The sequence below is a fragment of the Heloderma suspectum genome, chromosome 1 (assembly GCF_057233095.1).
Source record: "Heloderma suspectum isolate Gila_16-S chromosome 1, 16-S_ref, whole genome shotgun sequence".
NCBI lineage: Eukaryota > Metazoa > Chordata > Lepidosauria > Squamata > Helodermatidae > Heloderma > Heloderma suspectum.
The window spans coordinates 347,185,209-347,207,808 of record NC_139458.1 but is presented as its reverse complement, the minus strand read 5'-3'; the positions used below and the strand labels follow the sequence as shown (position 1 = coordinate 347,207,808).

At 42.4% G+C, this 22,600-nt stretch overlaps 1 protein-coding gene across 1 annotated transcript; it reads left to right on the top strand.

Annotated features, from left to right (window-relative positions):
- Nucleotides 1-159: 159 nt before the first annotated feature.
- ZC3H12D (zinc finger CCCH-type containing 12D) lies at nt 160-22,143 on the top strand. The gene is made up of 6 exons (XM_084827815.1): nt 160-283; nt 8,449-8,752; nt 13,634-13,773; nt 16,094-16,328; nt 18,319-18,425; nt 19,918-22,143. Exons 2-6 carry the CDS (start codon nt 8,451-8,453, stop codon nt 20,940-20,942), a joined length of 1,809 nt encoding a protein of 602 aa, XP_084683941.1. The 5' UTR covers nt 160-283; nt 8,449-8,450; the 3' UTR covers nt 20,943-22,143.
- The last annotated feature ends 457 nt before the right edge of the window (nt 22,144-22,600 follow it).

Genomic DNA, 22,600 nt, shown 5'->3' with positions numbered 1-22,600 from the left:
CTGATGCTTCCCCTCCCCTTGTGCAAAACCAAAGTCTAATGAGTTAAATGAGAGGAGCTGCCCAATTAAGGAAGTAAAAATGTTCCCATGGAATGAGCTGTAAATTGTACATTGCACTTTCAGTTGATGCCAATAACAGCGTGCCTTCAAAAACAGGCTGCACTTCCTTGAGTGAATAAAATTGCAAATGCACTATCGCCTACCCCATGAGCTGCTGGATAAGAGTGATGACCCAGGCAGCTCAGCATTTCTCTGGTCACTAAAGGAAGGCGTTGTACATTCAGTGAGTACAATTTGTTTTAACCCATTTTAGCAAATGTGTTTGGGTGGGTGAGGAAAAGCAAGGCTTAACCTGAGCCAGGACTCAGACCTTACCCCCATGCTGTTATGTTCTTACCAGATGCCACCCATCTAGAATGCAGGACAGTGGCCCCAAGTCCGATGGTGTCATCTGGACATGTGCAGGCCAGCCCTGCTCCACCTTGAAGGAATCAAATCACTCATTTTGTGCAGCATCCTTTAGCTGCCATTGTTCCTTCTAACACCACTTCGAATTTTTCCATACTCATGTGACTGTAGCCAAAACTGTGTCACCCATGCACAAAAGGGCAGTTTTAAGATATTTTTTAAAAAATCTTAAAACACTCATAAGGGGAGGAATTCCCCCCACCAAAAAAATCCCAGCAATAACTCAATCGCACAGAATGTTGATAGGCTTGAGAAAGAAAAAGACCTGACAACTGGGTGGGAGGCAGAATGAAACCTTGCTGGACTTACTGGTTTCCTACGGGAAGGCCTGATTTCTCATTCATGTTCACTACATACACCTAAATAAGAAACAGAACAAGTGAGATAATTGTACTGCAGTACTTCTCAAACTTGACTTACCTGCCAAGGAACAGCTAGATTTGCCTCAAGCTGTGTATGGTGTAAACCCGTCTTTCCCAACCAGGCGCCCTCCAGATGTGTTGGACTACAACTTGTTACTTCTAAACAGAAGCTTCTTGTCAAAAATGTGTCTTCTTGGAGGAAAATGTACAAGAGGCATAACCTAAGTATGGCTTTGCACATTTTGAATTGTGAGAGGAAGTGAAAGTCACACTTGTTCTCTCATCACCTTATCCCCCTCTGCCCAGCACATTGTAACATATACAGCTACTGTTTTGCAAAACAAGGAGCCAGATTAATTTAAGGGGGAAGAGCTTCAGCACAAGGGGCTGTTGTGCAGCACCATATTGTGCAGCACCATTTTACAGAGTAACTAAAGCACAAGTAGGCACAAGCGCACAGGTGCTATAACCAATGAGCTCACAATCTGAATTTCAGAAGCAACAAAGAGATTGAAGTGAGAGGCAAGAATATCAAAGAGCAGGAGGGAAAATGGGAATGGCAAAGATAGCAGCAAATAATGAATGTGTAAATTTATTTACATAGTTTCATCCCTCCTGAAATAACCCCTAAGGCTAAGGGCCTAGAGGGTTTCATGAAGATTGCAGTCACTCTTGTTAATATATTTTTCAACTTTTCCTTAGTATAGTATCGGGGGGGGGGGGAGCACTTTCCACGAAGGGCACTCTAATACAAACAAGCTTTACAAAGAGCAAAACTATAAGAAATCACACCAAACTAGTTATATACATGTAGCAAAAGATAAAAATACTAAGTTCTTCATAAGCTATTATTCAGTAATGGTTTCAATTCATCCCCTGCCGAAGGAAGCTACAGTGCCTTGCATAAGTATTCACCCCACTTTAACTTTTCCACATTTGGTTGTGTTACAACCTGGAATTGAAATGGATTTAATTGGCATTTATACCATTTGATTTACATGACATACTTCACACTTGGAAGGTGCAAAATATTTTTACTGTAGCACAAAAATTAAAACAAAAACAAACTGGCATTTGTTGGTTGCGTAAGTATTCACACACACACACCCAAGTCAATACTTGGTAGAAGGACCTTTGGCAGCAATTACAGCTATGAGTCTTTTGGGGTAAGTCTCTACCAGCTTTGCGCATCTGGATCCTGCAATTTTTCATTATTCTTTGGAAATTTCTCAAGCTCTGTCAGGTCGGATGGGGACCATTGGTGAACAACAATTTTCAAGTCTTGCCACAGATTCTCCATTGGATTGAGGTCTGGGCTTTGACTAGGCCATTCCAAGACATTCAGGTTCTAGTTTTTAAACCACACCAGGGTAGCTTTGGCTGTGTGTTTAGGGTCACTATCCTGCTGGAAGGTGAACCTCCACCCTAGTCCCAAGCTCCTTGCAGACTGAAACAGATTTTCCTCTAGAATTGCCCTGTATTTGTCTGCATCCATCTTGCCCTCAATCCTGACCAGTTTCCCAGTCCCTGCAAATGAAAAGCATCCCCACAACATGATGCTGCCACCACCATGCTGCACTGTGGGGATGGTGTTCTCAGGGCAATGAGCACTGTTGGCTTTGTGCCACACATACGGTTTTGCAGTAAGCCCCAAAAGTACAGTTTTGGTCTCATCAAGCCAGAGAATCTTTTCCCACATGTTTGCTGTGTCTCCCACATGCCTTTTGGGAAACTCTAAATGGGATTTCATATTTTTTTTCCAGCAATGGCTTTCTTCTCGCCACTCTTCCATAAAGCCAGCTTTGTGGAATGTCCACATGATGCTTGTCCCATGGATGGTTTCTTCCATCTCAGCTGTGGATCTCTCCAGCTCCTTCAGAGTTACCATTGGCCTCGTGGTTGCTTCTCTGACTAATGCCCTCCTTACCTGGTCACTGAGTTTTGGTGGACAGCCTTCTCTAGGCAGAGTCACAATTGTGCCATATTCTTTCCATTTTGTATTAAAGATTTAATGGTGCTCTGGGGGATGTTCATAGTTTGGGTTGGGTTTTTTTTATAACCCAACCCTGATTGCTTCTCCACAACTTTATCCTGGACTTGTTTTGATAGCTCCTTGGTCTTCCTGGTGCTATTTGTTTAGATATCCCCTCCAACAAACTCTGGGGCCATCCAGAAACAGGTGTATTTAATCTGAGATCATGTGACATTTGAATTGAACACAGGTGGACACCCTTCAACTAATTATGTGACTTCTGAAGGCAGTTGGTTGCACCAGAGCTTATTTAGGGGTGTCACAGGAAAAAATACTTATGCAATCCAGACTTCTCAGTTTTTTATTTGTAAATCATTTTGTAAAATATGTAGATTCCCCCCCCCCTTTAACGTTATGGACTATTTTGTGTAGATCAGTGACAAGGAATCCTAATTCAATCCATTTTAATTCCAGGTTGTAACACAACAAAATACGGAAAAGTCAAAGGGAGATGAATACTTATGCAAGGCACTGTAGATGGATGGTTACAAGAGAGAGGGCCTTCTCAGTTGTGGCCCCTCACTTCTGGAATGAACTCCCTAAAGAGGTTTGCCTGGCACATACATTGTTATCTTTTAGGTGCCAGGCAACGACCTTTCTTTTCTCCCAGGCATTTTAGAGACCTAGTTCTAGATTTTTATGGCCAGTTTATCTATTCCGGTGCTGTTTATTGTTTTTCATTGTATTGTTTTTCATTCTTTTAAATATTTGCATTGTATTTTATATTTTTAATTATTCTATGGCATTTTAGTCTTTTCTTTGTAATCTGCCCAGAGAACATTAGAAATGTAATAAACAACCAACCAAAAAAATAAAATCCGTTCTTCCCCTCACTTTACCACCAGATTTGTCCCCCAATACAAAAGGGTATTTCTGTGAAAATTAAGCAATTATTAATATAATGTCCCTTAGTCAATAGAGTTGATGATCTTTGACTTTTCAGACTTCGTACTGTTTCAGTGTGAGTGTAAACAAGAGAACAGCATCAGATTTGCCTCAGTTCCTCTTCCGTATGTTTGTATTAGTACAAAGACATGTAAAAATGGTAATATTACAACTGCATTTGGTTTTAAGGATAAAGTGTCGTAATAAACTACATTACATCAGGAAAGGAAAATTCTGAAATCTATATATGCACTTGCTTTGGCATTATTTGTTCTGCTTGTGCTAGTCATGGGGAGACATAAAGTGCTATGCAGGAAATTGGAGCCCCTCCTCCATAGGGTGGAAGTCTTACTGAGCCCCTCCTCACCAACCAGCTTCCAACATTTCACCAGATGTTGCCACACATGTTTGAGCTTGTATTTGTAGCCATAAGTGTTTAAACATAGTTTAAACAAAGAGAAAAAGAAAGCTGTGAGGATTCCGAATTCTCTAGTCAATCTAGATTCTGCTCTTTTGGAGATTCCTGGGTTACACCCAGACATAGTACTAGCAGCTAGCACTGAGGCAGAAAAGCTCCTTAGCCTCAGTCTCCCTGGCTACGTGATTCCATCTTCTCAGCCACCTTAGGCAGAGATAAGCACATCTTCACTCTGAAAAGCCTGATTGATACCTTGTGCTTTGCACAGCCTACTCCTGGCTGGGAGAGAAGAAAGAGCAGAGGCGACACTGTCTTGCTTTGCTAATTGATTTCCTCTGTTCTCTAGACAAGTGAACCCCATTTTGGTTCATCCCTGATCCCTACCATCCAGAGATTCTGATTGCACCATATTTTGGAACTCATAGCACTGTTTGCTTCCTAAGCCTAGTAGCAGGGCTTGCTGTATCTGAGAATCTGCCAATGCGTTCTCTGCTTACACAACAGCATGACCACGGAATAAAAGATGAATGGGTTAAATAGATAAAAGGGAATGGCGTGTACTCACTGAGTGCACGGTGCCTATTATAACTCCAAGGCCAGTGACACATCAGATAGAAGCACTTCTGTTTGGCTCATCTTTAATGAGGTACCATCACCTTTGAGTGCTAGCGCAAAGCTAGGCAGGTTCAACCCATCTTTAGTTAGCATCAGAAGAATGCACAGAGATGCACGCATTGCTGTAAGATGCCTATGAAACGGAAGCCAGTACCGAGCTGGGCAGTCTGACAGCTCTTCCTACTGCTATATTTTGGATGTGTGTTGGAAACAGATACAGACCAGAGGGAAACCACAGCACATGACACATGGGTGCAAGTGTCTTTCCAAAACAGCAAGTGAGTTCACCCTTTCTGTGTCATTGTTGGAGCTGTGGTTGCTGTTCTAACTCTGATCTCCTCCTCTGCCAGAATCACCCCCAAATCCTGTAGCATTTGTGGATGGGGGAGGTTGATGGACAGGGGAACAACCTTCTAAATTATGCTTACGAGGAACCATTTGGCAGTGCAGAAATCCCTGGCCCACTGATTTAATGTGCCCCAATGAGTTGACCTAATACGGATTTTAGATTTTTTTCTTGGCCATAAGAAAAAATCCACATGAGGCCAACCCAAAGCTCCTAAAATAGTGTGCAAGCTTTCACGTTCTCCAGAACTCTTCATCAGGCAAGATGGTAAACAAAGCAAAAGGAGAGAGAGAGGAAGCCATATAGTCTGTATTTATTCACAGTCTTAACATGGAATGTGGGAGGAAGTTGCAGACATTCAATGTAGGCTCTACCACAGAGTTGGGAACAGTTTTGGGGTGAGGGGGGCCAAAGAACATGTACACTGGGCCCTTTGTGGGCCGGATGACTCAGCCCTTCACAAGATAGATGACATCAGGGCCATGACCATCCCATCCACTCTCAGGAGGTGTCGTCACATCCCTGACATGATCCAGTCCCTGGCTGAAGCAGCAGCTGGCGCTCCAGCTACCACGTTGGTTGGGGCTGCTTTGCCTGCACCGCATCCTCCCCAGTGAAGAAAGGTGCAGGCTAGACAAAGTTGTCCCAACTGAGGCAGCAGCTGGTTTTGTGTTTTGGACCCCTCCTCTGCCTTGCATGTAGCTTCTTCAGCCAGTTCCTTTTCTTTTAGTCTCACTTTTCTTTTAGCTCACTTCCTTTGCAAGCTAAAAGAAATGAGATTTTTTGTGACTGGCCACGCCCATCACGATAGCCATATTATGAATGAGCAAGCCCCCCCGCATGTCAGCCACTTTGTGAGAGAACACCCATGACACTCAACATTCCAAATGTGCCCACTAATCCAAAAAGATTGGGGACCCCTGCTAGAGCAATGGGTTTTTTAAAGTCTGTATGCAATAAGCATGTTCAATACCTTCTTGGAGATGCTTCCCCCTCACAGTCATAAAACACTGGAGTCAATGAGATTAGGGGGCATGAGGGCATTGCGTAGAGCAGGGGTTCCCAATGTAGTGCCTCCAGGCAACTCCAATGGTGCCCACAAATGTGTCTCCAATGTGGTCCCTGTGGGCACCCAAATTTATTTTATTTTATTTGTAATTCCCACTTTTTAAATATACATACATGGATTTGTATGCAATGCATACAACTTTTGAGCAATTATACATAAGTTTCAACAAAGGTGGGCCAAATATTCAGATAAATATCCATTTGAAGGTAGCATCTATATGTCACCCAATCAAATATTGATAGTGTTGTAAGGTCCTCAATTTACTGCATTATAGGGGGTGAGTCTTTATCCTTCCAGTGTTGTAATATCAGTCTTTTAGCTGTCAAAACGGTGCAGAGGATCCATTTACACCGACTATTTGTTAATTTCCCTGAAGCAGGTAAATAATTTAAAACAGTGTGTACATCAGGGAATATTAAAGACTGTTCCAGTATAAAATTTATCTGTGTAATAATCTTCCTCCCCAAAAGAAGCAACAACCGGACATTGCCAAAACATATGTTTAAAGGAAACATCAGCTGTATTGGACCATCAGCAATTAGCCAAGTTAGACAATCCCTTATTAAAGAGACATTGCTGTATCCAATAGACATGAAACAAAAAAAAATTGCTGAAGACACAGCCTAAGATCCATAGTCGCGACAGGTAGACGCCAAAGCAGTGATCCACTGATTAGGCATTTTGTGGTGGTATCCACAGCATGGTCTCAAATTCCCAAATGTGCCCACGGGTCCAAAAGGTTGGGGACCCGTGACTTAATGGAAAGCAGCTGCCTCCAAATTGTGCCGCAAATGTGCCACCAAAGGTAAGGTCTCTACCCTGGCTCATGATCTGTTCTCTCGCAGTTACAACAGTGGTGACTGTACCAGAAAGAAAAACAATCCAGCACAAACCAGCAGCACTCATAGGAAGTGAATGACACCAACATCCTGGGCAGAACGTTGTTTTATCTTAAAAAGAAAAAAAGAAAAAGAAAAGCGCAGAAGTCATGAGTTGCTTTCACAGGTTTCCAGTGACACATTGCTACAGCATCACTGGACAATGTTTGTTTATTGCTAGGCACTTGCATTATTTCAGAGATAATATCTGTACTTCACTAACCACACTGCACAAGTGCAATCCCTCAGCTAAGTTATTTTCAGATATTTGAATCAGAGATAAGCCTGAAGTGTCTGTGTGCATATGCGTGCACATAGGTTTGTACATACGTCACTCTTGCACACTTATCTTAGGCACATACCTGATGTTCTGACGAATATTGGTTGCCCAGAGGGTATATTTACTATCCAAGGGACTCCTTTGTGCTCAGAACATCTGAGGAACGGTTGGAGTCTTCTGGTAAGTCAAAAGGCAGCTAGGATGTTTTGAGATATGTAGAGCAAAGATTCTCAAACATCCTCATGGGCTTTTCTTAACTCAGCAAAACACTACAACTCTTTGAGCCTCAGCCAGTGTAAATAAAGCTTAGGTTTAGAAGGCAACTTGGTGCTCACTCCAAGGAGCAAATTGCAGCTTCTTGATACTAGGAAGCAAAAGCCTTGCATAGCTAGCTAGGCCTTAGGAGCCTTTTAGCCCCCAGCTTCATCAGTCAACAGAAAATGTACATAATTACACATGCTGGGTGGGATCCAGATTTAGTCCTACTTGGAGTAGGCCCACTGAAATAAATGGGACTTGTTAGTCATCCCTGGCTTAAGTCCCACTGATTTCAATGGATCTACTCTAAGTATAGCTAAATCTGGATCCAGCCTGCATAGGGAAGAATAGGTGTTGTCTCTGCAACACACTAATGACTGAAGTACATGAAAATGACTTCTCTTTTTTTTGTTTAATATTAGTGAATATATTAATATTACTTAGTAATTTCTTGTAGCATTATGGTGTATCTGCTTATCCTATAAATGATGTTTCTATTTTATAATTTGTAAAAGATGCTGTTTTAAAGCCTAGAAAAATGGATAGAGGGAATCAGGCAAGTGCCCTCAAATTCCATGGCAGCTACCTATTCTGCATTCTATTTTGAGGACCCTGAAGGTTTCTGTTGTCTTCAGTATTCCTGTTGTCTTCCTTGGTATATCATCTTTATTAAAAATATGACTTCTTTTGTTTCCCTCTAAAGTGGATGCTGAAAGTGGATGCATTGGATCAACTCTACTGACTGGAAGCATCCCACAGAACTTGCACACGCAGCCACAGCTGCATCTCTGTTTTATAAAATACTTATCCTGACAGGTTTTTCTTATCCCTGTACAGCAATGGAAGCACAGCAGAGCAAGCTGGAATTTTTTCACAAGCTAGGCTATGGTAAGGAGGAAGTGTGCAAAGTGCTGGAGAAGCTAGGCCAGGACTCCTCAGAGAATGATTTACTGCAAGAGCTGATTCAGATGGGGACCAGGCCCCAAGAACCTGAGAGCTGGACGCAACGTTTTCACCTCAGTCCCGTGGCCCATGGATCATGCAGGGCCTTGCCAGTTTCCCAGTGGTCTACCAAGGAAGCAAGTGATCCCTCCAGTCATTTGAGACCGATTGTGATTGATGGCAGCAATGTTGCAATGAGGCAAGCATCTCTCCATTTTGTTATATCGCTGACTTCTCTATTTCTTAGCTTGCACTGTGGGCCAAGACTGATCTTATCCTCATCTTATTAGAATTAAGATGGAACATCTGAGCTGAGGGGAATGCTCTATGGGGTTCAGGTGGATCATTCCCATTTTTGGTGTGGCAATTCAGTGAACTGAATAACTGAACTGCATCATGTCTGAAGTGATGCTAGTGAGATGATAGAAATGTTTTTCTCGGAGGTGTTAGATCTATGATGGCACGCTCGCACAAATGTGTCATCAAGCAAGGGATAAGCGTGTACGTGTGAACTGGCCCTGTGTAAATAATATATGGCAGCACAAGTGGATACAGATGAGATTAAGCAGATGTACCTCAAAAGAGAAGCTACATTTTAAACAGATATGATTGGTTCTCTTTTCTGTCTTTAGAGTTGCCACTTCCACTTCTCAAAAAGTATTTGCCCAGTTTTCCTAAACTGACAAAACATCCCATCTTACCCATCCCCATAACATAAACCACAGAGACCTGCACATGAGGAAATGACTGTGCTGCGGCCTCCTATTTTGATGCAAAATTACGCTCTCCAGAAGATAAGAATTCTTAGCTATGGCAACAGATTTCTATACATACCACAGACTTCCTGATGGTGGGTGTCACAGGGAGGAGCTGCAGAGCTGTAGTCTTCTGTGTAAGGGAGATGTGAAAGAAACAGAAGCAGGCAGTGTCTGACTGTTAGGCAGCTATACAGACCATAGAAATCTTCAGTGTGGTAGGATAGCCATTCCCGATGGGGACTCCCTAGGAGGCATCTCTCTACTAGAGAATTAAAGTGTATAATTTGTTGTTGTTGTTCAGTCGTTCAGTCGTGTCTGACTCTTCGTGACCCCATGGACCATAGCATGCCAGGCCTTCCTGTCCTCCACTCTCTCCCGGCGTGTGCTCAAGTTCATATTCATTGCATCGGTGATGCTATCTAGCCATCTCATCCTCTGCCGTCCCCTTCTCCTTTTGCCTTCAGTCTTTCCCAGCATTAGGGTCTTTTCCAGAGAGTTTTCTCTTCGCATTAGGCGGCCAAAATATTTGAGCTTCAGTTTCAGTATCTGTCCTTCCAATGAGCACTCAGGGTTGTATATTATAAGTGTATAATAAAGACTAGCAAACTTAAAAAGGGGAAATAATACTCTTTTCTAAGGAAGACCTGGGAATTATAGTTCTATAAGGGGGGATTCCTAAAAAAAGAATCCTCAACAACTTCACTAAGCCACATTCACCACAGTTCTTTTTGGGAAAGCCATGACATCAGGGATAAAAGAGACAGACATTTGTGGTGTTGATTTACCCCTAGTAAGATATAACATTGTCTGTTTTGGTTAAACTTTTCTTTCTTTCTTTTTGCTATACAACCAGCAGGTGAAATGGTGGCAAAACTGGGTTGGCGGCCATTTAGCAGCTACCTAGTCAATCTGGCTTCATTTTACCTTTTGTAAGGCTACTTATTAACTCTCCTTTCTCCTGGATTATGCTGGTAGCATGACCTTCTTTATCAGCTACCAGCAATCTGCTCCTGTAGTATTGCTGCTAGATACACATACTCCATTATTTTCGCCCCACTATTCATCTCGTGTACATGACACCTTGCATTTTATTTTATCTTTTTTTTTTTTAATTACATTTGTAAACCACCCAATAACTGAAGTTTTCTGGGTGGTGTACAAACTAAAAACATAACACTACAAGATTTTATTTTCTACAATGTATAATCTCTGGATGCATCTCTACCTCTTGTCCGTTCTATTTCAAAACTGCCCCATCTGTTAAAGAGTTACTTCATACATCACTTTTTCTTGTCTTCCTTCTTCTTGTCCACAGTGGGACCTGGATTGTTTATACGATCCATTACCCTTGGGTAGGAAACCCTAAATTAACTTCAACCTCTTTGTTTACATGTTCAAAGGGTTGTTGAAAGATTTGATTTCCAGCAAGTTCAAGGAATAATGACTCACCACTTTTTATTCTGGATAAGCGATCATGTAAACAAATGCAAAGTTGCTCTCTGTTGTGGGTGGAGTTCACAGTTTCACAGGGAAACTCAGTGACCTGCATGTGACAGTCAGCAAGGATGTAATAATTGTTCATGTAGACAAGGGCAATCATCCAGCACAACAGGACTGGGAGTGGGTGGGGGGACTCCCAACAGCATTCAGAATATTTTTGATGGGGAGGTTATTAGGATACTGGTCTAGATTAGCTTTTTTGTTTGATGGTCAGAAAGATCCATGATTACTTGTGAATCTACAAAGTATTGTTGAGGGTGGAGGGGAAGGGGTACTAAAAATCACATCTCAGAACCTTGTCCTTATATTGTAAGATATTCAGAACGATTTGTATTTCTCCCTAAGGCAAGGTGAGCAACTTGTGGCTCTCCAGATCTTTTGGCTTAAAACTCCAGTCATCCCTCACCATTGGCTATGCTGGCTAGGGCTGATGGGAGTCGAAGGCCAAAACACCCAGAGGGCCACAACTTGCCCACCCCTTCCCTAAGGGGACATTCACTTACCTACACACCAAAGGTTGCAGTCACTTTTCAGTCTTAGTATAAATAAACAAACACTAATAAGATATCCTCTTCCCTTCTGAGGACTTAGTAGAGTCCCATTCACCATCAATCTGTGTAGATTTTGTTTTCTGCCCAACTTGGTCCAAGCATAGCTAATTGCTTCAATGCAGCACTAGTCACACACAACTAGTACCCCACACCAGGGTGCACATTTGCATCAAAATATGCATCCAGCTAGTCTAATATAATATATGCACATCTGCCTTGGGTGTAGATGTGGAAACATGCTTGATGCATTGATCTGCCCTGCTAGACTGGGGTGAATATATTAGGAAACAGTGTAGGCCATGACTAATGATTAGGACTTCTATATAGGAGACATAAATTCAAGCACCATTTCTGCCATGGATGTATGGTGTGGCCTTGGTGAGTCAGTACCTCTCAGTCACACACTTTACAGAGTTGATGGAAGGATAAACACAATAAAAATAACAAAGAGGCTTGTGGCACTGAAAGACTAACAGTTTTATTCTAGCGTAAGTTTTGTGAACGCTGCCCACTTCATCAGATGCATGAAGTGTTGATCTCAAATTAGCAGATTTATATATACATGCTGGGGTGGGGAGAGGGGGGAGATGTAAACCATGTGTCAGAAGGAAGTGAAATGCAAAAAGTACAGACAGTGATAATTACCTTACCAGTTGCCATTCACAAAACATTGTTGAGTGAAAACACAAACATAATTGTAATGGTGAGCTGATTAACATATACAGTGTGATAAAAATACAAAACAACTAATGATAAAAAACCTAATTCACTTAGAACTGATGCCTCCCAGGTTGCCACTTTGAAAAGGTGCCCTTAAACTTTTCCTGATATCACCTGACTAGCTCACACCAAAAAGCAGTGTTGTATTCTTTGCCCCCTTCCACCTATATCTTAGGGCCAATTTTGGAATGTTTAAACAAGACCATAGCACTGAAATTTGAACTGAAGTATTACTACAACTAGAATATTTGCATATTATACTTGGTTTAAAAAAACTGTAAGCCCATTTAAAAGCCTAGGCTAAGGAGCAAGATAGAAATAGCGAAAAAATAAAAATCATCTAAACATTTGAATTAAGAACCATAGTTTGAAATATAGTGCTACCATTTGAATTCACAGTTTTAGTTGCAGTTTTTGAAGTGTGCATCTTTTCACACTTGCTTTAAAAATATTGTGTGAATTTTAGAAATGAAGCTCCAACATAGCTAACTAAAAGAAGGAGCAAAATATGACAAAAATGGACACAAAGCCACGCTGAATACCAAGAACAGCTCCTTAGACAGATGAGTTGAATCTGCTTTGCGTTTGAAATCCAAGTATTAGTTAATTAATTAACACTAATTCAGATTAGCTGAAATTGAGCTTTACTTAAAATTTTTATTCATATTACACAATATTACACAATTATAAAAATATTAAAATATTATTATTAAATAATAATAATATTAAATACTAATATTATTATTATTTAAATATTAATTTGAAAATATTAATTTTAAAAAATTAATTATATTAATATTATTTAAAATATTAAAATATTACATATTTTATTCATCTTACACAATATTACACAATTTTTATTCATATTTACACTATTAGCTTCACACCTTGCCAATGCTCCTCCCAACAGTTGGCCATCCATCCACAAATATTTCTGAGTTGCTGTAACGTGAAAAAGTATTGAGCTGTGACTCATTATTCCACAAGAACGCTTCTGAATAGCAGGGAAGTGGAAGGAAAGGGGGAAGGGTCAGGTTAACTGCCCTCCCTACCTTTTCAAGATACGTACCTATGGAACACCACTAATGCCAAAAGATAGGGGTGGGCAGACTTCAGATTCGTTGGATCTATTTTGTTTTTTACTAGAACATGCAAGGTCCAACCAGGTGCAAAAGACATACACTTAAAATTTAAAAAACAGGGTGCCTCTGAGCACATTCTGAGACTAGGAATTTGTTTTCAGTACCAGAACAGAACTGAGTACACAGTTCTTTCACACAAAGTCTTATTTTTCAACACCCTACTTTAGTGGAAAAGATTTTTAGTTGGTGCTGTTAGATGATTGGGAGTCAGAAACCCTTCTCAATCTACTGCAAATCACCTAGAAATCTACCAGTCAGTCTTGATCTACCATCAGCCCACCCCTGCTAAAAAACACTAGAACTCATGTAGATACCATAGGCAGAAACTATTAGAAAAGCAGCAGAGCTTTATGGCACTAAAACATCCCCCCCCACCATCACACACGCTGTTTTATTTTCTTTTTTGCAGCCATGGAAATAAGGAAGTGTTTTCATGCTTGGGAATTCAGCTGGTGGTGGACTGGTTCAAAGACAGAGGTCACCAATATGTCAAAGTCTTTGTCCCATCTTGGAGAAAGGAACCAAGTCGATTTGATACCCCCATTACAGGTAGGCATGCATCCAACAGATTTTAAACATGAAATTACACATGTTTCATACCACTGGAAACAGTGAGTTTAAATATGTTTTTGAAAACTGTTACTATACTGTTCTAGGAGGATAAGATAAACAGAGAGAGCAATCCTATGTCCCCTAGACAGCATCTGGAGGGACAAAGGATTGTTTGGTTTCTGGGATCCAAGGTTGGAACCAGGGCTCCAATGCTGAAGCTCAGAAACCGCGCTCCCCACCCCCTCCCCCTCTTAGCCAGCATAATTCTCTCTGCACTGGCTACGTCTCCGCTCTCGGAAATGGAGTGCAGAGATGGGGGAAAGGCGGCAGTCCCGGGGGCAGGGAGGGGAGGAGACCACAGAAGCTGCTTTATGCAGCTTCCTATTGGGGCTCCAGGCTCCTTCCCTCCCCTTCCCCAAAGCTGCAGCTAGATGGGCAAAATGCAGGGTGACTGGAGCACAGAGGAGAGGATCCCCTCCGCGCTCCAGCTGCCCTGCATAGGATAGTCAGCAGCTTCCAATTTTGGAGGCTGGTGACTATCCGGATAGGATTGCACTCAGGTAGACTAGATTCAACTGAAAGAGGTTTTGTTATAAAACTCAGGCTTTCAAATACTTCAGTATTCTTCCTTCAGGCTTTTGCTATTTTGCCCGAAGAGCAGATGAGGCCTGGTAGCTTTGCATTCTTTTTTACCAACAAACATAGCTCCAACAACCAACCAGCCCTCTTTTTGCTTTGTATTTCTAGCAGCAATATCTAGGTGTCTAAGAATCTAGAGTAGAAAGACTTGACTGGCAGCTCATGTTCATTAGTGAAAACATGACCTTCCCTCTGCCACTATCAAAGAAAGGATACCATAATTCACGTGAGTGTTGCAGGAATACACATTAACATGGCTATCGTCTGAGAATATTAAGGAGGAAGTGACTGATAAATTATGTCCTTCATTTTAAGTGGCACTAATTTCCATGCATCTATCTATGTGCATTGCTGTGTAAACACTTGTCTATAATGGAATTTTATGGAATCTCAAGGAGCAGGTCTGTTATGCTGGATTTCAATTGCCATTTGACTGTGGACAAACGATTTTATAGATGCATACCAGATGCACCTGATCTTGTCTGACCTTGGAAGCTAAGCAGGGTCAGCCCTGGTTAGTACTTGGATGGGAGACCACCTGGGAGTCAGGCTTCCTGCACTGAGCAGAGGGTTGGACTCGATGGTCTTGTAGGCCCCTTCCAACCCTATGATTCTATGATATGATTCTATGATATTAATTGTCCTCAACTACACCACTGTAAAGCTCCTGCTTCACCTAATTATCTGCCCCTTCTGTGCCCTGCAGTGATGATCTGCTGCATTGCCATGGGATCCCAAGCCAACTTGAGCTCTTGAGTACATGATTAGATAGTTAATTGGCCCAGTTTGTAAAGTACTGAGCATGCAGCCACTGGAGAATGCAGCAGCTCAGCTGTTCCTGTGGGCTGCCTCCTTTCAGCATGTAACACCTTTGCTGAGGGAATGCAGTGGCTTATTTGCTATTGGGCCAGGTTTAAGGTTTTGTTATTGGTGTATAAAGCCCTAAACAACTTGAGGATATCTGATACTCGAGAATGCTCCTTCTCCCTTATCAGCCTGCTCTGTCACTAAGGTCATCGTATGGGGTGCACCGGGTGGTTCTGCATGAACCTGAGGTCCGTTTAACGTCTACTCAGAGTAGAGCTTTCAGTGTACTGGCTGTCTCTCTGCAGAATTACCTGCCACCTGATGTCAGGCAGGCGACAACCTTGCTTTGTTCTTGGCCATAGCTAAAGACATTTGTGTTTAAACAAGCTTTTCCTGAATGACCAGCCATGGTTTTATTAGTATAACTTTGTTTTAAATAGTTTTATTGTTTTGTATTTTGCTTGTTTATTCTTTACTGTTCACTGGTCAGGAAACGTCTTTAGATATAGATTGGTTTATACATTTCTGTAAATTAAAATAGATAAATAACTATCTGTGCTGGCACCTGTGGTGTTCTGGTCATCTTAAAAATTACCAGGTAATTTACAGCTCAGTCGTTTACTTTCCACTTAAGCCGAAATCAATGGGATTAAGATGGATTCAGTCCAAACAGCTGAAATTTAATGTGAGCTGTAGATTATGCTGTTAGTTATCAAAATACGGACTTGAAGGGAGGATGATTTAAGCAACTTCTTCAGGATTCCCAGTATGAGATGTGTGTACACGTGCACTTAGGATCTTCCATTGTCTTTTTGGTTGTTGTTCATTCTCCTCTCTCTCTCTCTCTCTCTCTCTCTTTTTTAACTTTTAGACCAGTATGTCCTTGAAACACTTGCAAAGGAAGCAATTCTGGTGTACACACCATCCCGCAAAATGAAGGGCAGAAGGATGGTGTGCTACGACGATCGCTACATAGTTAAACTGGCCTATGAACAGGATGGGGTGATTGTTTCCAATGACAACTTTCGGGACTTACAGAATGAAAATCCTGAGTGGAAATGGTTCATCGAGCAGCGACTACTGATGTATTCTTTCGTCAATGACAAGTAAGAGACTGGCATATTTGCAAATATCATCTCACCTTGTATCACTTTTATAGGTCCAATTGAGCCCCCCTAGTATGGCCAAGTGCACTTTTCATTGCAGTTGGATCCAGAGTTTTTATTTGCCTGCAGGAGTGTCTCCAAGCAAATGTCCGCTCAGAGTGCTCCCACTGGCAGAAAGAAGGGAGGCAAACTTCACTGATTTCCCCTTCCCTCTACAGCCAAGCACCACTTACCTTGTTTGGGAAGGTACTGCAACCCCTCCGAACAGATTTTTGGGGGACATAAGGGATTGCAGGAGGGAGAGAGGAATTGGAGAAGATTGCCTCCTGCTTTTAACCAGTGGAAAAGCTCTACTGGATTAAAAACATTCCACGGACAGAAGGGGCACTTCTGACTACAGGCAGCCTTTGCTGGATCATTAAGTTTTGTTGTTGTTCAGTTGTTCAGTCGTGTCCGACTCTTCGTGACCCCATGGACCACAGCACGCCAGGCCTTTCTGTCCTCCGCTCTCTTCTGGAGTGTGCTCAAGTCCATATTCATTGCATCGGTGATGCTATCTAGCCATCTCATCCTCTGCTGTCCCCTTCTCCTTCTGCCTTCAATCTTTCCCAGCATCAGGGTCCTTTCCAGGGAGTTTTCTCTTCTCATTAGGTGGCCAAAATATTTGAGCTTCAGCTTCAGTATCTGTCCTTCCAATGAGCAGTCAGGGTTGATTTCCTTTAGGATGGACTGATTTGACCTCCTTGCAGTCCAGGCGACTCGTAAGAGTCTTCTCCAGCACGTATCATTAAGTTTAGGGGGAATGTATTTAGCTTTTTGAAAGGATGTCCTTTGAAATCTTTTAGTTGTATCCATTAATACAAATTCCTTGCCAGGACATTTGGCTATAACAAAAAAAGGCTATTTGTTTGTTTGTTTATTTATTTATTTATTTGCAGTATTTATGTACCACTCCATATCTAGAACAGATTTTGGAGTGGTGAACATAAAAAATAAAACAGTAAAAGTATAAAAATATTAAAACACCACATTAAAATTATATTTGTTTAAAAACACAATGCCTATTAAAACTGTAACTGGTCAATTAAGGAATGCCTCCAGGAACAGTGCTGTTTTCAGGAGGCACTGGAAGCAACTCAGTGTTGGTGCCTGCCTGACCTCCAGGGGCAGGGAATTCCAAAGAAAGGGGGCCACCACACTGAAGGCTCTTCTCCTGGTGGGCTCCAATCTGGCCATAGGTCCATGGAGCAAGCCCTCTGCTGACCTCAGTGACCAGGCAGGTTGGTACAGGAGAACGCTCTCTCAGGTATATATGTTTAATGGTATATATGTTGTCTTTTCCACACTGCTGGACGTGTTTGTTACCCTGCTGGAAGGCCTTTTTCATATTCACATACATGCACCTCAATAAGAAACAGAACAAGTGAGAAACAAGTATAGACAATTATATTGCAACATCCTTAAATATCTCCCTTTGAAATCAATGGCATTTGTAAGTATCTAACTTTGGTTGGATCGTCCCCCATATGTTTACACCCTTATTTCTATGTATCGGCTTTCATTATTGCTGTTTAGCATTCAGTCATTTGTCACCTGGCCAAGTTTACCACATGAATGATCAGGGAAAGAAGCTGGATTGACCAGAGAAGTAGCTGACATGTAATTGGATTTGTTATAAAAGCTGTACCTATGGTTTCAAAGCGCTTGTTCCATTAAGGGTTTGATGCCTGTTTCCAAAGCACCAATTGACTGGTACATCTACAGACTAAGTAGTCTGGCTGTGTTTTGCTCTGTTCATGCAGTTGGTTATAAACTGCTGCATGCCCATATCTCTCCCCACCAGTGGAAAATTGCATACATGCTGGAAACCTTTTTCTCTTACGGTTTTGGCCTGAATATTGTGTTGAAGTCATGCTAAAGTCTGTGAACTCAAACGCCATTCAGAAAGTAGGATGTTCCTTCAATAAACTCTGATCGTTTTATTTTTTAGATTTATGCCTCCTGATGACCCTTTAGGCCGACATGGACCCTCTCTCGACAATTTTCTCAGCAAAAAGCCACTTCTCCCTGAACCAAAATGGCAGCTCTGCCCTTATGGTAGGTTTTGTTCAATGCCAGGCACAGCTGCTCATCTATACAGCTTATGGGATCCACAGTGAGAGCAACTTCAGACATTACTTCCATCTCAGGACTATAACCAAATGCAGACTCCATGGTTTTAACATCAGCCAATTTTCTTCCTCTCCCCGCACCTTTGGAGGGGAGCGCTTTGTTTATCCATTTTGCCTGATGAAGGGTTCTGAAGAACTCAGAAGCTTGCACAGTATTTGTGATCTTTGAGTTGGTCTCAAAGGCATTATGCTAATGTGGATTTTAGCCAAGACATGGTGATTCATGCACCTGCATGTAGAGATGCTTCACAGCATCTAGGAATCACAAATCTTCCCATAGATAAATTGCCTGAAGTTTCTTTCAGACATTACAGTGGAAGTGCATTAAGCCGTGTGTAAGTCACTACTTCTCACCAATTTCTGTAAACATTCAAAGCTACCCTGAAGTTCCATTGCAATGGGCACACAGTAGCTGCTACTTTTTGCCCTACATGGTGAACCTCACCATGCAGGTAGAACTTGGATGATGATGATTAGGCGAGGCATTATAATATACTTCTGCATATTTTGCCAGTGAAAGAGTGGTCTGCGGAAGCATGATTCCACCCTAGACATGTATGGGTTACCAGTTATATAGGCCACGTTCTCACAGAACATGCAGAGCTATCCTCAATGACTATAGATTCACATAGGAGAAGCTTTCAGTTCTGACAGAGACCACAAAGAGGCTGAATAGCTCATCTTTTCTTCTCTGATAGAATAACAGAGTAGCAGCCCCAAGCCAGCCAAAGATGTGAGTTTCCGAAAAGCACCACATTCTCCCATTCACATTCTCCCTTCATATTAATTTCTCTATAGATATATTTTAAAAATCAAAAGTATCAAGGGGAGCTATCCTGTATCCCCCAGACAGCATCTGGGGAGACATAGGATTGTTCAGTTTCTGGGCTTTGAGGTTGGAAACAGGGCTCTGACCTCGGAGCTCAGAAACTGTGCTCCCCACACCGTCCACTGCCCCCTCATAGCTGACACAGTTCTGTCCGCACCAGCTGTGTCTCCGTGCTTGTAAACAGAGTGAGGAGATGGGAAAAGGGGGCGTTCCTGGGGGCAAGGAGGGGAAGAGTCTGGGGCAGCAGCCATACAACGTTTCCTATGGCTGCCCCAACCGCCTTCCCTCCCGCTCCGAAGTGCTGCTGCTGGATGGGTGAAATTGCCCATCTAGCAGAAATGAGGGTGGTTGGAGAGTGGAGGTGAAGATCACCTCCGCACTCCAGCTGCTCTGCACTGGATACTTGGCAGCCTCCAAGTTTGGTGGCTGCCTACTATCTTCATAGGACTGTGCCCTAAGATGCTTTTATCTGTCATACAGGAGTACTTCCAAAGGGCAATAGCCCTACAATGCTTCTATGGCCCATTGATGTATCCCAATTAAAGTATTTGACATCAATTAGCTAATTATCTACTCCTTTTTTCCCCAGACAAAAAATGCACCTATGGCATCAAGTGCAAATTTTACCACCCAGAGAGACTGAATTGGGACCATCTCTCTGTAGCTGATGAGCTCCGAGCTAAGACAAAGACCTACCCACTGGCTCAGAGGACAGAGGACGAGAAGATGAGAACAAACTCCATAAAGAACAAGGGTGGGAATACATCAAATTTAGCTGGTCCAAGAGGTGGCGGCATTATTGGCAGCAGGGGAAGCTCAGCGATATTTCACACTAATCTGCCAAAGTGGGAAGGGGAAGATATCAGGGGTTCAGCAAGTGACTGGCCAGGCATACATCAAGGCAACCGGCAACCTGAATTGACTGCATTACAACAAAGTCAGGCAAAACATGCAGGGGCCACATCAAAGCAACCTACTGCGTTCTCTCTCAGAGCCAGGACCCATTGTGGAAATACTCTTACAGGACCTGGTAAATATGAGGACCTACTGGGTGATCCACATAAGGATCGCTATCTCAGATACAACCAGAGTGCCCCTCTGTCTCATCATGGCCTGTGCTGGGACTGCCCATGTTTACAAGTATGTAATTTCCAAGGATGTTACAGGATGCAAACACCAGCAGTACAGACCTCACCAACACCTTCTTGTTCAGTAAGGCAAGGCTTGAAGGCCCAACCCAAAGGACAACACTGCTCTGCAGCTTCTTCAGCTGAGTCATTTCCATACTGCAAGCCTGGAGATATGCAATACCCTGGAAATTTGCAGGCCAAATCGTATAACCAGGTACTTCTGTTGGATTCCAGCTCATTCAGAGCAGCAGATTGTTATACACATCCTCCTGGTGCTGAGTCCCAGCAGAATTTGGCTCTAAATCCACTTTCTGGAAAGCAAGCACATGCCCAGCAAATTTTGTGCTTCAGCTTCCCATACAGGGGCACAGACCGTGCTGCATCCTCCTCCTACACTGATGTTATAGACACAAGAAATTCAATGCCATTCGTTCAAAGGCACGGGAACTTTCACAGCAGATCCCCCAACAGAAAGCCATGGTAGAGAGACTCCAACCTCCATCTGTACACTCAGCTTGTACAAGTCACTTGGCAGAAAGAACAGCCGCATGTATATAGTTGACTTGACTTGCGCTTTAATTGTATTAAACCCCTTCTTTCCCTCCCACCCCAATTTGTCTCTTCTGACTTGCTGTCCTTGGGAACAGCAGCCTGTCAATTCATCAGACTGGTTTGTATTCTCCTTTAGATCCTTCTTGCATGGCCATTCTTCCTATAAAGCCTTTCCTAGACCACCACAGTTTCATCTTTTATGATGTGCGCAATTCCAGTAAACCTCTGTCCCACAAACATCTTTGCTATTCCTTTATCAAACCCTGAAACATTCTTTCAGATAGTTATTGTCTGAGTTTGAGGTTTATAGAGCATTTATGTTTACCAAAGGCTACACTGGTGTTACACTGGTGTGGGAAAGACATGAATGGCAAAGGTGGATGGTAAGCCCCTGGGGACAAGCCACTAGGGAACCCTGACTAGCTGGGCTCCCTAGTACATATCCACTTCACGCTAAGGAATGTGCATCTGCAATCCACACTTTGGGTTACCCCAGCAGCACACGTGTGCAACTTGGCAAAGAAGTCCCTGCACACAGATGCTGAAGTGGCACCTGGGTTTTGAAGTACCTCTTAACAACTTCGGCTGATGCACTAGTTGTGATGCCTCCTGGACAAACAAGGCCTTGCCACAGTTGGAATATCCAGGTTAGATGAGCACAACACATTATACATTGGGCAGCCTCTGAAAAGCTTCAGAAGCTGCAACTGGTCCAGAATAGGGAGACGGAGAGACTATTTACTGGAACCCTCCATACTGATCATACCACTCCTGTGCTGTATGAACCAGGAGGAGGCCCCTTTCTGGGTAGTGCCCCAAGAATATTCTCTCCAAACACATATTCACATGGCACCTTAACTCTGCTATCCTTTAGGCACCCGGTTGAATCTTTCCTGTCTTCCCAATATTAAATATTAATTTTTTAAAATCACTACTTTATTTTTAGCTGCTACCGATTTTGCCATTTTGACTGTTTATAAGTTTCTTCTGTATATTGTGTGTTAAACTTGTATTTATCTATTATTCTTGTACTGTTTTAACAATGTATATGTATGTTACCTTTAAGAGCAATTTGTGGAAGGGTAGAGTCAAAATCTTCCAAATAAATTATAAATAAATAATCCCCCACCCCCAAGGTATCTCATTTGTCAAAACAGATACTCGGGGGACAATAGATGCTATGACAAGAGACATGTGACTGCAACCCAATTTCTTTTAAAGTTTTTGCAAATAGCTGCAAAATTGGGGAGGGCGAGAGGACTGTTGTGTGAGGTGCGGATTAACCATTTACCCCAGTGGAAAAATAGATAAATTCCTAGAGGAGAAAGAAGGCTATCAATGGCTACTAGTCCTGATGGTTATGTGCTACCTCCAGTATCAGAGGCAGTATGCCTATGTACACCAGTTGCTTGGGAAAATGGGCATGAGGGTGCTGTTGCACTTGTATCCCGCTTGTGGGTTCCCAGTCAACAGCTGGCTGGCCACTGTGTGAACAGAATGCTGGACTAGATGGGCCCTTGGTCTGATCCAGCAGGGCTCTTCTTATGTTCTTAGGAAACTGCCCCTACTCCCATTAGTAAATACATACTG

Coding starts and splice junctions, on each gene's coding strand:
- ZC3H12D (XM_084827815.1), top strand. CDS start 8,451: ATGGAAGCACAGCAGAGCAAGCTGGAATTTTTTCACAAGCTAGGCTAT. Junction 13,774..16,093: donor ATTTGATACCCCCATTACAG/GTAGGCATGCAT, acceptor TTTAACTTTTAG/ACCAGTATGTCCTTGAAACA. Junction 16,329..18,318: donor TATTCTTTCGTCAATGACAA/GTAAGAGACTGG, acceptor TTTATTTTTTAG/ATTTATGCCTCCTGATGACC.